General features: G+C 52.4%; 1 protein-coding gene across 8 annotated transcripts in view; it reads left to right on the top strand.

Moving 5' to 3' along the window:
* Positions 1–15,128, top strand: part of TRAPPC9 (trafficking protein particle complex subunit 9) — a 472,116-nt gene that overhangs the window by 86,855 nt on the left and 370,133 nt on the right. For all 8 annotated transcript variants that reach the window (XM_021088861.2, XM_085021612.1, XM_085021607.1 and 5 more), the window contains one exon: positions 12,042–12,168. In XM_021088861.2, coding sequence (XP_020944520.2) covers positions 12,042–12,168 — 127 coding nt within the window. The remainder of the gene's footprint in view (positions 1–12,041; positions 12,169–15,128) is intronic.

Consider the following 15,128-nt stretch of genomic DNA (forward strand, 5'->3'; position numbering starts at 1 on the left):
CCCGCCCGTGGGCTCATTTTAGCTTCACTGCTTTAAAGGCCGTGTCTCCAAGGGTAGCCATGGTCTCAGGTCCTGGGCGTCGGGCCCTCTGCAGGTGAATTTGGGGGGTGGAGGGACACCGTCGAGTCCACAACACGAACTATGATCTGTCCCTTCCCCAGGGATGCTGGTCACTGGCCTCTAAATTGGTGTTTATGGCCCATGAAGAGGGCGAAGCCGCTTCTTACAGTGAGTGGCACGCTTCCTTCCCTTTTTGAGTTGGCAACAGAATCTCAACGGAATTCCCTCCTCCGCGACCCGTTCCCGCATCTCTGACAGCCTGACCCTCAGTCGGTGCTCCCAGTCCTGCTTTCTGGAAGGCACGATCCTTATCTGCTCGCCTGAGCTCGGATGTCGCAGTCCCAGACTTCCAAAGCCTGATGCATTCCTTTTCTTACGCGCCCAGCTGGTTTTTTTTTTTTTTTTTGTAATGTTTTTTAATTTTTTTTCAATATAGCTGGTTTACAGTGTTCTGTCAATTTTCTACTGTACCGCAAGGTGACCCAGTTACACATACATGTATGTGTTCTTTTTTCTCACATTCTCATGCTCCATCATAAGTGACCAGACATAGTTCGCAGGGCTACACAGCAGGATCTCATTGCTTATCCAGTCCAAAGGCAACAGTCTGCATCTTTTCAACCCCAAGTTCCCAATCCATTCCGCTCCTTCCCCCTCCCCCTGGGCAGACACAGGTCTATTTTCCACGTCCATGATTTTCTTTTCTGTGGAAAGGCTCATTTGTGCTGTATATTAGATTCCAGGTAGGAGTGATATCATATGGTTTTTGTCTTTCTCTTTCTGACTTACTTCACTCAGTGTGAGAGTCTCTAGTTCCATTCATGTTGCTGCAAATGGCATTATTTCGTTCTTTTTTGTGGCGGAGTAGTATTCCATTGTGTATATATACTACATCTTCCTAATCCAATCGTCTGTTGTTGGACATTTGGGTTGTTTCCAAGTCTTGGCTATTGTGACTAGAGCTGCGATGAACATGAGGGTCCATGTGTCTTTTTTAAGGAAAGTTTTGTCCGGATATATGCCCAAGAGTGGGACTGCTGGGTCATATGGTAGTTCTATGTATGGTTTTCTAAGGTACCCCCATACTGTTCTCCATAGTGGCTGTACCAGCTGACATTCCCACCAGCAATGCAGGAGGGTTCCCTTTTCTCCACACCCCCTCCAGCATTTGTTGTTCATGGACTTATTAATGATGGCCATTCTGACTGGTGTGAGGTGGTAGCTCGTGGTAGTTTTGATTTGCATTTCTCTAATAATCAGGGATGTTGAGCATTTTTTCATGGGCTTTTTGGCCATCTGTACATCTTGGAGGAATGCCTATTAAGGTTTTTTGCCCATTTTCAATTGGGTTGTTGGCTTTTTTGCTGTTGAGTTGTATAAGTTGTTTGTATATTTTAGAGATTAAGCCTTTGTCAGCTGCATCATTTGAAATTATTTTCTCCCATCCTGTAAGTTGTCTTTTTGTTTTATTTTGGGTTTCCTTTGCTGGGCAAAAGCTTGTCAGTTTGATTAGGTCCCATTGGCTTATTTTTGCTTTTATTTCTGTTGCTTTGGGAGACCAGCGTTGGTTTTGTAAGAACGTCTTCCTGTCACATCTTTCCTCAGCCGCAGCACCTTCTTGCTGACCAGGCTTTGCCTGAGCAGGGGTTTCTGGGTCCTGAGAGTGTGTAACAGTCGTTGGTGTGACCCTTCTGTGTTCTGTGCCCCTCCAGTTGCCCCGGGGGCCAGCTCCTGCTGTTTGGCCTGTTTTATGGTGAGGGAGGTGATGCATCAGGATGTTGCTGATGTGCCTGAGGGCTCCTATGTAGCATTCTGGCTCTGGAGTCCCTGCTCTTGTCCGCTGGCCTCGGTCATCTCCAGCTGCCCAAGTGCACTCACTGACTGTGGCCCGTTGCGCTGCACCGTGACAAGGAGCCGAACCCACTGCGGGTTGCTCGGCCGGCATCACTTGTAGTGTGTCTCCCTCCCAGAGGTCACCCACCAGCTGAGACACAGTTGTCATTTGTTTGAAAGACAAGGATTGGCTGAGATGGAAAACATCAGCTTTCATTTATACACTTTCTCCTTCACTTTATCACCAGCTTATTACTTTGCTGCTCAGCACAAAGGAAACGCAGTGGAAGTTTCCCGTGGTCAGCGTCGGATTAGGCGGGGACTCAGCCCGGGAAAGGTGCTTTCCCGGGGGTTCCATCCTGACGAGATGGACCTGCAGGCTGTCACCTCCCCGTGCCCTGGGGCTGGGGGAAGGTGGAGAAGCAAAGCTACACATTTTCCAAATATTCTCAGTGCTCCTCGTCTCCCGTCTCCGTTTCTCTGGCTCCAGTCCCACGTCAGCTCTCGGCGGCAGAACAACGGCAGTGGGGACAGGGGACCCGCAACACAGCACAGCTGCATCCGGAAACGTCAGGAGTAGCTATAGGACAGAATCTTTTGTTGCCTTGTAAACAGGGATCGTTACGTCGTCAAACCTAAAAGATTTTTACTTTAAACACTTTGATACAGAAGAGTGTTTATTTCATGCCCATTCTCCTTGGGGAAGACCTGGAGCAGCTGGAAAAGAAGCTTTTGCCTTAAACAGTTATGAAATTAACGTTATACCAAAAGTAATTATTCGAGTTATGAAAAACAAGGATTATTAAAAACTAGAAATTACAGAGCCTATCAGTGAGGGTGTAAATTTCAAAAATTCTGTGAAGATTTGTGGCGAGGATTTAAGAGTTCAGCTCTTACTGTATTCAAAATACACTTGTATTCACAGTAAAAGTTTGGGAGTTCCTGTCGTGCAGCAGAAACAATCTGAGTAGGAACAATGAGGTTGTGGGTTCGATCCCTGGCCTCACTTAGTGGGTTACGGATCTGGCGTTGCTATGAGCTGTGGCGTAGGTCGCAGATGCGCCTCAGATCTCGTGTTGCTGTGGCTGTGGCATAGGCTGTCGGCTACAGCTCTGATTCGACCCCTAGCCTGGAAACCTCCATATGCCATGGGTTCGGCCCTAAAAAGACAAAAAGAAGACAAAAAAAAAAAAAAAGTAAAAGTTTGCTTATGATCACACATCCCATCCCGACCTCTGAACTTCAGAACGAAGGCTGGGCCTGTCCCCTGAATGGCCTAGGACCCTCAGTGGAATTTGCTCTTTGCCTTGAGGGTGTTTCCATTTCCTTGTTCTTGGAAGCTTGAAGCCATCCTCAGAGTGTCGTGCTTCTCCTCTGTCCTGTGAGTTGCCGGGAGGTCGCCCGTGCCCCTTCTCACGCTTGAGCTGCTTTCCCGTGGGATTCGCGTCGCCCTTTCCGCCAGCCCATCTCGGTTCAGACTTGGCAACGCGTGTTTCTCGGTCTGCAGTGGACTCTCAGCATCAGGCCCCGTTCCATGCTTTGGTCCCTTGATGCTTTCTTCACCCCGAAGCCAGAATTCCCTCCGTGAAATGTGAACTAAATCACAGCCTCTGTTCCTTGTTAACCTGCAGTGACCACCTCCCTCCATCTGGTGGATTCTCAGCTCCGTCTTGAAGCTGCTCCGCGTTTGATCCAAACCATCTTTTTGGCCTAATTTCGTACTTTCTCCACCTGTATAGTCTGTATTTCATATATACGGGGCTTTAAAAATTCTGTGTTTTTTCATGTTGAGTATCATCGCTGGCTCCGTCCTTGGACTTTGCCTGTTGCCCGTGGTATTAAGAAAGTGATACCTCTGTCATTCCCTTACCTAGTTCTCAGTTATGCCCCATCTCGTTATGTCCCGTGAGTACTTTCACTATCTGGTTCCTTCGCTAGATGACAGGCTCCTTGGGGACCAGACCGCCTGACTCACCTTCATCTCTTATCATTTGGACAATGCTTTTACCTGGAAGATAGTCAGTAAGTGCAGAATTAATTAGCATCGCTTTTCCCTGGTTATTTCTTAGTGGGTATTAGTTGAGACCCCGCCATGCGTAGGAGGCGGCTCCGGAGGCTGAGGAGTTGGGAGCTCGTGATGATGGGGGATCCGGCCGAGGGCTTTCGGGTAGGATGTTTCTCAGACGGGGCAGATACTTTCTCTTTGTTAAAGGCATGTTGAGTGAAATATGAAACAGGGTTAGAAGCAAGGGAGATGACCCCGCAGAGCAGCTTCCTACAAACCAGAGCCTGGTGGAGAAGCGGAGGCCACACGGGGTCTAAGGCCTTTCCAAGCTGCAGTTTCCCGTCCGCAGGACGGGGAGGACAGTGGCACTTCTTCCAAAAGGTTTGGGACAATTCACCAGTGGGACCACTGGGGAGCAGTACGTCCTCATTAAATGTCTGTTGCTGCTGCCCTGCTGTGGCTAAGCGGTGCTGAGGGCAGCTCTGTGGGGGTTAGGAGGGGCTCTGTGTCTTTGGGACAGGAAACCCTTCTGTCAGGATGAGGAGCCTGGAGCTCCCGTCGTGGCTCCATGGTTAACTGCCGCGTCCAGTGCTGCAGGGCAACGGGAGAGTCACCCGCAAAACACACAAGCCTCTTTTCCAGTTAGAGGGTGGGGGACCCGGAGGCTCTCTGTTCCACAGAGCGAAGACACCTAGGCTTTAGCCCTCACGACTTTTATTAGGGAAGGTGATGTAGGTTAAGGAGCAAAATCAGGTGAGGCAATGACAAAACCATCACTGAGTGAACAACAAAGGAATCTGCCAGCAGCTAGTTACAGGTGCATCCCTCTAGGGCATGGTGCAGCTGCTCCTGGCTAATGCATACCTCCCTTGTCTTGTCTTTGAACGAGACCCTGTACCTTAGAACTCTGCGTCAGCATTCCTTAGCCTGTGCTTTTGCACATGCGCCAAGTTTGCCTTCTGCAGAGTTCAGCAGTTCAGTGGTTTCCAGCAGTTAACAAACCCAACTAGTATCCATGAGGACGCAGATTCAGTCCCTGGCCTCGATCAGTGGGTTAAGGATCCGGCGTTAGCCATGAGCTGTGGTGTAGGTTGCAGATGTGGCTTGGATCCCACGTTGCTATGGCTATGGTGTAGGTGGGTAGCTGCAGCTCCAGTTAGACCCCTAGCCTGGGAACCTCCATATACTGCAGGTGCAGCCCTAAAAAGACAAAAAAAAAAAAAAAAAAAGAATGAGGAACCTCAAAAGTCCCTGTGGAAAATGTTAACAAGACCCAAATTTTCTTTATAAAACTTTCTGAAAATTCAATTTTAGGTATTTTTGAAATAATTTTCATTATACAAATCACGTATGGCCTTTTTAGAAATCTTGGGAAGTATAAGCAGGGAAAAATTGTGTATAATTCTACATAGGCAAATAGACACTCTGAACATTTTAGTGTATTTCTTTTGTATTTTCTGTTTTTCGAAAACAATTGGATTGATGTTTGAAATTGCATTTATTTAAAAAATATTATTATTATTTTTGCTTTTTAGGGTCACACCCACAGCATATGGAAGTTCCCAGGCTAGGGGTCTAATCAGAGCTACAGCTGCCGGCCTATACCACAGCTGCAGCAATGTGGGATCCGAGCCACATCTGTGATCTACACCACAGCTCATGAGAAACGCCAGATCCTTAACCCACTGAGCGAGGCCAGGGAGCGAACCTGTACCCTCATGGGTCCTAGCTGGATTCGTTTCCACTGCGCCACGACGGGAACTCCAAGGATCTTGCTTTTTTTTTTTTTTATCTAAGCCTTACAGATGGTTTAAACCTTCCACCTTGAAATTTGTTTTCTGTTTGTCTTATCTGTGTTTTCTTCTTTTTCTCCTTTTCTGCCTTTTATTTGGGAGAATGAAATATTTTCTGTGTTCCAGTGTGTCGTCTCTATGGACTTTTAAAGCCACAGCTCTATTTTTTTAATGTACTTGCTCTGCAATCTGAGATTACAGGATGCGTCCTTGACCACAGTCCATCTTCGCATACTATTGTGCTACGTTGCTTTTTGGACTTGGGGTGTAAACAAGAGTGGGGAGAGAGAAGTAAATAATAGGGACCTTCAGAAAAAGGCGCTGCCTCTCCTGTCAGTCTCAGCCTTGGGATCTGTAGCATCTCATTGGTAACCGAGCTGGGCTTGGGTTCTGTTGAAGCTCACGGGTAGCTTTGGTCTTTGAGGGGTGGGGTCAGGATGAAACCACCCCAGGGCATGGGGTGTGGGTGGGGAGAGCCTGTGGGGCTCTCTCTGGGGTTTCCAGCCAGCTGCCAGCGCCTCCGCAGGCCGTCTCTCCCACTCCGACAGGTTGCTGGTTGGTGGGTCCAGGGGAGCTTTCCCATCTCAGTGCCCCCTCTGGCTTTCTGCCTTCTGGGAGCTTCTGCTTGGCTCTGCCCCCAGGCTCCTGTACTTGGGGTTGGTGCCTGGTGCCTTGGAGGGACTGTTTCCGGCTCCTCTGCCCTGCTCGTGACCTTTGATGGCCATGGCCTTGGAGCAGGGGTTCCTCTCGTTCTCCTGCTCTGCCCCAGCTCTGCTGTTGCTTGGGCAGAGCACATCGCACCTCAGGGCACCTCTCGGCTGGGTGCCTTGCCCAGGTCTGCGGGCAGCTGCCTTGCATCTGGGGAAGGTCCCAGGCACCTTGGGAGGGGGCCCTCAGCTCAGCCCCCAGCCTCCATGTGCACACCTTCTGCGAAGGCCCGGGGAGAGGTGACTGTGCAGACATGCCTGGCGACTGGGCTTCCCTGAGTTCGAGTCCCCTGTACCCACCTCAGGAAGCTGGGAAGAGTTTGTGGAAAGGTCTCTTCGCCAGATCCCCTGCTTCCTCTTGCCGCCCTGAGCGAGAGGACCGCTGTGGGTCTCCTCTCCTGGGGAAGACGTGCCTCGTTCTGGAATTTAGTTCCTTTACGTGCCCCTTCACATGGGTTTTTGTTGGTTGGTTGGTTGGTTGGTTGGTCTTTTTAGGGCCACATCTACAGCCTATGGAAGTTCCCAGGCTAGGAGTTGAATTGGAACTACAGCTGCTGGTCTACACCACAGCCACAGCACTGTGGGATCCGAGCCGTGTTTGCGACCTACACCACTGCTCACGGCAACGCCAGATCTTTAACCCACTGAGGGAAGCCAGGGATCGAACCCGCAACCTCATGGGTCCTAGTCGGATTCATTTCCTCTGCGAGAAGGCCCCTTTTATAACTCCTGCAGCTGGGCTCATAGTGTGGCAGTAGGCCGTCTGGTGTCACTCTTTCCTGCCGTACTGTCCCCTCTCCTGAGCCACTGTGGGATGACTTTGGCGGCCTTCTGTCCTGCAGAGCTGGTGGGACAAAGTCCCGGGGAACCCATGCCGTGGCTCCCGGCACCTGGCTTCTCCTGGGCGCCTGGCCCAGGCCAGCTGGCGCAGTGGCAGATGTACAGGCGCTGGTGGCTGCTTGGCCTCTTGGCGGTGGTTCTCTCTGTGCCTGGAATCCACACGCTCTCCCAGGGATGCGGTTGTGCACTGCACGAGCATCCGTCCCTCTGGACCCTCCAGTCCTGTTGCCGTGGCAGCTCTCCAGCGCCCTGCTCTTCTTCTGGGACACTTGAGTTGGCTCTTTCAGTTCTTGCTGGGAGTGTTGTTTGCTGTGAGTGACTCCAGAAGTGGAGGCAGCAGGGTGGGATTTATAACGGAGATTAGCTTTTCCGTGGCAGTGAGATGCTCTTGGGTGAGCAGGTGTGGTGTACAGACGTCCCAGGTTCAGGGTGATCCCCGGCTGCACAGACTCCTCGTTTTGTGGCTTTGGCTGAACCACCTCCTCTCCCCGGACCTTATTTGTGTCTTCGTAAAATGCGTCACGTAGGCTTCTTCGTTAGTGGAGAATGATTCTCTTTCCTGTGAAGGGAATTCACTTGGGGCGACGGCAGGCCTCCCCAGTCCATCCCTGGAGGGGAGATGACGTCAGGTACCTGATCGCCACGCATAGTCCCACCAGCCACTGTGATGGGTTGGCTCACGTCGCTTCGCCCTGCGTGCTCCTGGAAGGTGCTGCTCTGTCTGGGCTCCGTGCTGGAGGTGGGGCCTGGCCTCCCCCAGGTGGTGCCAGCTCAGCTGCAGAGGTCTACTGCCCGGCTCTCGCCATCAGCGAGGAGCTATGCTTTCTAAGAAACCATGTCATGTCCTTCGCGTGGTCTGTATGTGATAATAAATGTGATTCTTTAGCCTCCGTCTTTTCTCTTCGTTCTGTTTTCAGCTCATTTAGAAGGGTGGGCAGGAGGGTCCTGCTCCCTGGGAACCCTCTGAGATCTCAGCATTACGTGTGGAAAGAGCGACAGTGTTCCTATGGGAACAATTCAAAGAGTAACTGTGCTTTTTATTTCTAAAAGTTGAAAGTGTCGGAATTGAAGTAAAAGTGTAATTTCTGTATCACGACACCGGTACTTTTCCCTCTGTATTTTTTTCTTCTTTCTCCTAGAGTTTTCTTATTTCAAATTTGGAGGAAAAGCCGTCCTCCTGTCTCCCCTTTCTGCTGTCTCCCTGTGCATAATATCATAGCTGGCTTAGCGCCCACGTGGTTGTCTCAGCTCATTACTTAGAAGAGACAAGAGGAGATGAGCTGTGAACGTGTGACGTGCTGGCTTTCATGCTGGTGTCAACACTTGGAGTGGCTAATGGTCCAAAGTTTTGGGGACTGTATTTTCTGCTTCTATAGGGGACAGTCTCATTAAGGTGGCAACTAGGCTTTTATGAAAAATATTCTATTTGTGAACAGACGCAGGCTGACAGACATGGAGAACAGACTCGTGGTTGCCAAGCAGGGGTCGGGGCGGGGAGTGGGATGGATGGGGAGTTTGGGGTTAGTAGATGCAAACTATTCCATTTAGAATGGACAAGCAGTGAGGTCTTACTGTACAGCACAGGGATAGACCATGATGGAAGATAATATGGGAAAAAGAATGTGTATATATATGTGTGTGATTCAGTCATATGTCTGTATGACTGGGTCACTTTGCTGTGCAGCCGAAACGGGCACAACATTGTCAATCAACTATCCTTTAATAAGAAAATTTAAAAAATGTTCTGTTTGCACGATTTCTTCAATTTCTGGGATGGACAACCCTCAAGGTGCTCTCGTTTGGCTGAAGTAGCTGTTGGATGCTCTGACGAGAACTGTCCTGATGGGACTGATGCTCTGATGGGACTGATACTCTGATGGGACTGATGCTCTGATGGGACTGATGCCCTGATGGGACTGATGCCCTGATGGGACTGATGCCCTGATGGGACTGATGCTCTGATGGGACTAATGCCCTGATGGGACTGATGCCCTGATGGGATGATGCCCTGATGAGACTGATCCCCTGATGGGACTGATGTTCTGAGCTGAAGGTTTCTGTCCCTGCGGATCCACGAGCTGAAGCCCCCACCTCCAATGCGATTTGTGTTGGAGGTGGAGTCTTTGGGAAGTGATTGGGTTTAGACTGGGTCGGAGAGAGCATCCCATCATTTTTTTTTTCTTGTGTCTTTTTTTGTTGTTGTTGTTGTTGTTGTTGCTATTTCTTGGGCCGCTCCCGCGGCATATGGAGGTTCCCAGGCCAGGGGTTGAATCGGAGCTGTAGCCACCGGCCTACGCCAGAGCCACAGCAACGCGGGATCCGAGCTGCATCTGCAACCTACACCACAGCTCACGGCAACGCCGGATCGTCAACCCACTGAGCAAGGGCAGGGACCGAACCCGCAACCTCATGGTTCTTAGTCGGATTCGTTAACCACTGCGCCACGACGGGAACTCCTAAAGAGAGAGATTTTTTTTTTTTGGAGCATCCCATCATGATGGGATGAGTGCCCACAGGAAGGAGAAGAGACACAGGGCTCTTTTTCCCTCTGTGCACGCCGAGGAAAGGCCGGGTAAGGATGCCGTGAGGCGTGGGCGTCGGCAAAGCAGGAAATAAATCGCTGGTCCCCGGATCTGGGCCTTCCCAGCCTCTAGAACGCTGAGAAATCAGTGTTTGTTGCTTAAGCTCCTGTCCACGGTCTCTCGTTGTGCCAGCCAGAGGAGACTAAGGCAGTTGCTTTTTAGTGAAATTAATTAAGACGTCGTTGTCGCTTTGTGCTGACCAGATCCCACGCTTAAAGCATGTTCAGAGTGACCGCGAGCTGCCTTCCTCCCCAGGGCACCTGCCGTGTACCTTCTGTTCTCTGTGGCCAGCCGAGCGGTGCACCGCGGCTGGTCTTTGGTGGGTAGCTTTGCAGGTGGCCTTGGTCCTCACAGATCCGTCATTTCCTGGGAGAGCATCACTCAGCCTAATGTGGTGCCTGACCCTGGGCGCTGTAGCCACCATCGGGCAGGTTGGGCCCTCACAAGCTGAAGCCCTTTGGGAAGTCCGTCACCTGTGAACTGAACGATGGGATTGTCTGAAGAATCAAGTTCCTGCTGCAGATGAACGTGTCTGGGTTGTGTCTGGGTTAATTCCGGTTGCTTTTCTGCCCTCCTCCGGCCTGAGAATGATGCTTAGACACAGGAAATCCTGGGGCATAGTTTACCCCTTGGTACGTGTGCCTGAGATCTAGGTAGGCCCTGCCTGGATGGTATGTCTCTCGTTCCTGGTCAGTGGGCCTGTGGCCTCCACCTCCAGCCCTGTACCCCTCTCCTCTGACGTCCTGACATGCCCTGAAGGCACGCGTGTGACAGTGGTGACAGTTGCTGTGGTTCCTCTGCGCTCAGCCTTGCGTCCCCGTCACTGCTTTTAACCCGGTCTCTCTTTTCACCCTGAGTAGGTCTTTAGGTGGAAAGTAACTCCCCGCCTAAGGTGGCCACTCCCCGGGCAGGGAAGGACCCAAGTCACGTATCTGGTCTGCCTCCGTGGCCCCACGTGTCACCCCCATGGCAGTGTCCGTCTGTTACTCTCCTCTCCAGGCCCTCTGCCTTCCCTGTCAGCGGGGACAGAAACAGGGGCCAGGCCTGAACCCCTAGGTCCTTTGTCCTCAGTTCTCACAGACAGTATGCGCAGTGAGGGGACCACAGGCTGGCGCCAGACATGGGATTTTTTTTTTTTTTTGTCTTTTTGCCTTTTCTTGGGCCGCACCCGCGGCATATGGAGGTTCCCAGACTAGGGGTCCAGTCGGAGCTCTAGCCACTGGCCTACGCCAGAGCCACAGCAACGCGGGATCCGAGCCGTGCTTGCAACCTACACCACAGCTCACGGCAACGCCGGATCGTTAACCCACTGAGCGAGGCCAGGGATCCAACCCACAACCTCATGGTTCCTAGTCGGATTTATTAACCACTGAGCCACGACGGGAACTCCCAGACATGGGACTTTTGACAAGACCCGTAACTTCAGTTGGGCTCCCTTTTGTCATTTGCAGAATGGGCACAGTAATGCCTGCCTTCCTGGGTTTCTGCGAGTGTTCTGGCAGGAAGTGCCCTTGAGCCCTGGAGTGTTACAGAGCCTGCGGGCGCCTGTCTAGAGCTTGTCCGGGGCCATGAGCCAACATCCTTCGCTGTCACCTGGGTCCTCTTTTCCGCCTCCTCATGGACGGGGTGGCGGTGAGGTGGTGACAATCACTCTCCTCTCACAAAGTCTATTTTCTCGTCAAAATGACTGATTTGTACTTATTCGCTTAAATATCTGTTACACAGATGGACTGTACACTCCCTGGGGTCAGGGCCTGGCATTTTGCTTGGTGCCTAGTAATTGCTGGAAAAATATTTGTTAAGTAATAAAATGTGCTGATTCTCCAGTCCTGCCTGCCCATCGACTTTCTCGGATTTGATAGGGATGATTCTTTTGGAAAGTGAAATCTCCTAGGAGAGAGTAACTTAATTTCCTTTTTATCCACAGGCCCTTAAATGGGGCAGCTGCTAGTGATTATTTAAATAAATCGAATGAAGCTTCTGTTTTCTTTGTGTCTCTTGGGATCACTGCCCTTTATGTTGATGAGATTGGGCGCCTTCAGGGTGGCATGGCCGTGGTACTGGCCTTTATTTCTGCCAGAAGATTGGATTCCCTGGACTCTCAAGGATTGCATTCAGAATTTTATGGTTGCCCACAAAAATAAAATAAAATCAAGCAAAACAAAAGCCTTCCTCCTTGTTCCGGGGTTTAATTAACCTCTGCCTTTCATTGTCTCCTCAGAAAAGAAGGACGTGACGCAGAGCCTGGAGAACTACACGTCCAAGTGCCCCGGCACCATGGAGCGCATCACGCTCCCCGATGGCCTCACGCTGCCCCCCGTGGCCCTCACCAAGCTCCCCATCGTCAGGTAGGGCAGCCTGCCGGCGGGGACGGCCCGCTCGGCCCCCAGCCTCTGGTCTGGTTAGAAGAGGTCCTGTCTTCCGCTGGCTGTGTTTCTGCTCTCATTGCACCAAGTCCCCGCCACTGCCGCCTGTGAGGCGTGTTTTATAGACGAGAGGACCGGGCCAGGCCACGGCAGAGCGGCTGTGGTCACCTGCCTGTCCACCTGCAGAGCCGCACAAACCTGCGTCTGCCTGGTCCCGGGGCCACGCGGTGTCAGCTCTGGGTGATGGAGGCAGGCTAGGCGTCGGCGTTTCTCCCACGTGCCGAGTCCCGCTCCCCCTGTTTTCCTAGACTGGGCCGGGGGTGGGGGAGCGCCCCGTGCCTGCCTCGTGCTCCCCGCCTTCCTGCCTCTGCTCGTGCTCGGCCCGCCACCGCCTGGGATCCGTCTTTCCTCTCCCCACCTGGCTCTGCCCGAGGCCTGCTCCTGTGCCCTCCTGCTGGTCCTCCCGCTGCCCACTAGCCCGCCCTCGGCTGGAAGCCGCCTCGGCTTCCCGGAGCACCCCCTGCCGACTGCTGTCCCAGCGACGCCGCTGCGTACGGAGCTGGAGACTGTAAGGTTTGAGAGAGCAGAGGCCCTTGGGCGCGGGCCAAGTGTGTGCCTAAACCCAGTGTATGAACTAACCCAGGAGATGATTCCTGAATTTTCTTTTTTTTTTTTTTTTTGTCTTTTGTCTTTTTTGTTGTTGTTTTGTTGTTGTTGTTGTTGTTGTTGCTATTTCTTGGGCCGCTCCCGCGGCGTATGGAGGTTCCCAGGCTAGGGGTTGAATCGGAGCTGTAGCCACCGGCCTACGCCAGAGCCACAGCAACGCGGGATCCGAGCCGCTTCTGCAACCTACACCACAGCTCACGGCAACGCCAGATCGTTAACCCACTGAGCAAGGGCAGGGACCGAACCCGCAACCTCATGGTTCCTAGTCGGATTCGTTAACCACTGCGCCACCACGGGAACTCCGATTCCTGAATTTTCATGTGCGTGTGTTTTTAGGGCCACACCCGCGGCACAGGGAGGTTCCCAGGCTCGGGGGCAAATCAGAGCTGCAGCTGCCGGCCTACCCCACAGCCACAGCCACGCCAGATCCGGGCCCCGTCTGCAACCTACCCCACAGCTCATGGCAGTGCTGGATCCTTACACTGAGGGAGGCCAGGGATCGAACCCCTCTCCTCACGGATGCCGGTCAGATTTGTTAACTGCTGAGCCACGACGGGAACTCCGATTTCTGAATTTCTGAAAGGTGCGTGAAGGCTAAAGAGACGCCGTTGTGATTGGACACTTTGCTGCTTGGCAGACATGCTGGGACCCCGGGTACCGTGTGCCGTGGATGCCGGAAATCTTTGAACCGCTCCACCTTCTTCTTGGCGCCCTGATAGGACAGGAGGGGCCGGCCTGACTCACAGGCCGCGGCGCTGCACGAGCAAGTCCCTTACCCTCCCTGGGCACCAGTTTGCTCATCAGAAAAGATTAAGGAATAAACCCCATGGTGTTGGGTTATTAGGAGAAGTCAGTGAAACACCCTGTGAACGCGTGTCAAGCCGGGCTTACTGAATGTGCCTTTTCTCGCTCTGCCTTTCCTGGGAGGCAGGTGTGCTTCTGCCAAGTGAAGTAGTTTTGCGGCCAAGGAAAGAGTTGTCCACTCCTGGGGGGGGCAGGTGGGGGCAGAAAGGGCTGCCATGCGTGGGAGTCACTGTCAGGCTGCCCTTGCATTTTAGGAAGACGTTCCTCTGGGCACGTGTGAAGCAGCTGAGGGACAGAGCGGGCAGCTGCGGACACGGGGCTGGGCAGGGCCCGGAGCTGCTCTTACTGCCTCTTGGAGTTTCTCGGAGCAGACTTGCGGCCCCACCGAGCCAAGCATCCCAGAAGGGCGGGCGGTTGTGTTGTGCAGGCAGCTTCAGTGTGGCGGATACAAACAGGGACCAGGTCCTTGCTGGGCCTGTCTGTGAGCAGGACTTCAAGTGGAGTGTGTTTGATGTGGGATTAAGGACGTGTTTCGTTTTTGGAAAAATTAAAGCCCTTCTTTCTAATTTTTCCTCTGTACCATCATGAGCTGGGTCATTCTTTTTTTCCTTTTTTGGCCGCCCTGTGACCTGTGGAGATCCCGGGCCAGGGTCAAATCTGAGCCACAGGTGCAGCCTAAGCCACAGCTATGGCAACTGCCAGATCCTTAACCCACTGCGCTGGGCTGGGGATCAAACCCAGGCCCCAGTGCTCCCAAGATGCCACCCCATTGCACCACAGCAGGAGCTCTCCAACCTGGGTCATTCTTAGGTATACAGCTGTCCCCTAACAGAGCATCCTGAACCTGTGGGCATCCTGGGCCCTCCAGGCTGCATCTCCGTCCTCTTGTGCCCAGCCTCTTGTCTGTGGAGCAGCAGAGGGTTCTTGCTGGCTGGCTGGCTGCTGGGGCACAGGGGCAAGAACAGCCCTGGGTCGAAGTTAGAGCTTTTGGGTTTATTCCTCACTAACGTGTGAACTTGGACCCTGGTCTCTGTGAGCCTCAGTCTCCTGATCTTGAAAATGGGCTGAGAAACTCCCCGTCCCAGACCGTTGGTCTTGTTGTAACATTGAGCTGATGCTTGTGAAAGCATGGAGCATGGTGTAAGTGCTTTTAGTGAATTGTGGTTTCCTTCTTGGAGACACCTTTAGATCCACGTTTTCAAACAGTGCATTGATTGAGAAAACCTCTGTAATATTAACATTTTGATCCTTAGCTGTTTAAAGACACCAGGCAGAGCAGACTAGGTCAGTGCGTAGCAGTCTAGTAACACTCAGCCAGGCATTGTTCCCTGCGCTGTCAACACAGTTGCTTGGCAGGTGTTTCTTCCCCGGTTGGGGTCGTTGCGGCTTCCTGCGGGGCACCTGCGGGAGCCTCGCCCCTGTTCTGGTGCCAGGATATTCTCTGGTCTGGTGCGGTCCTGGACTATTTTAAA

This window comes from Sus scrofa, chromosome 4 (assembly GCF_054392235.1).
Source record: "Sus scrofa isolate SSC_HxYL_T2T_F1_AM1 chromosome 4, Sscrofa_HxYL_maternal_Yorkshire_Landrace_v2.0, whole genome shotgun sequence".
Classification (NCBI taxonomy): Eukaryota; Metazoa; Chordata; class Mammalia; order Artiodactyla; family Suidae; genus Sus; species Sus scrofa.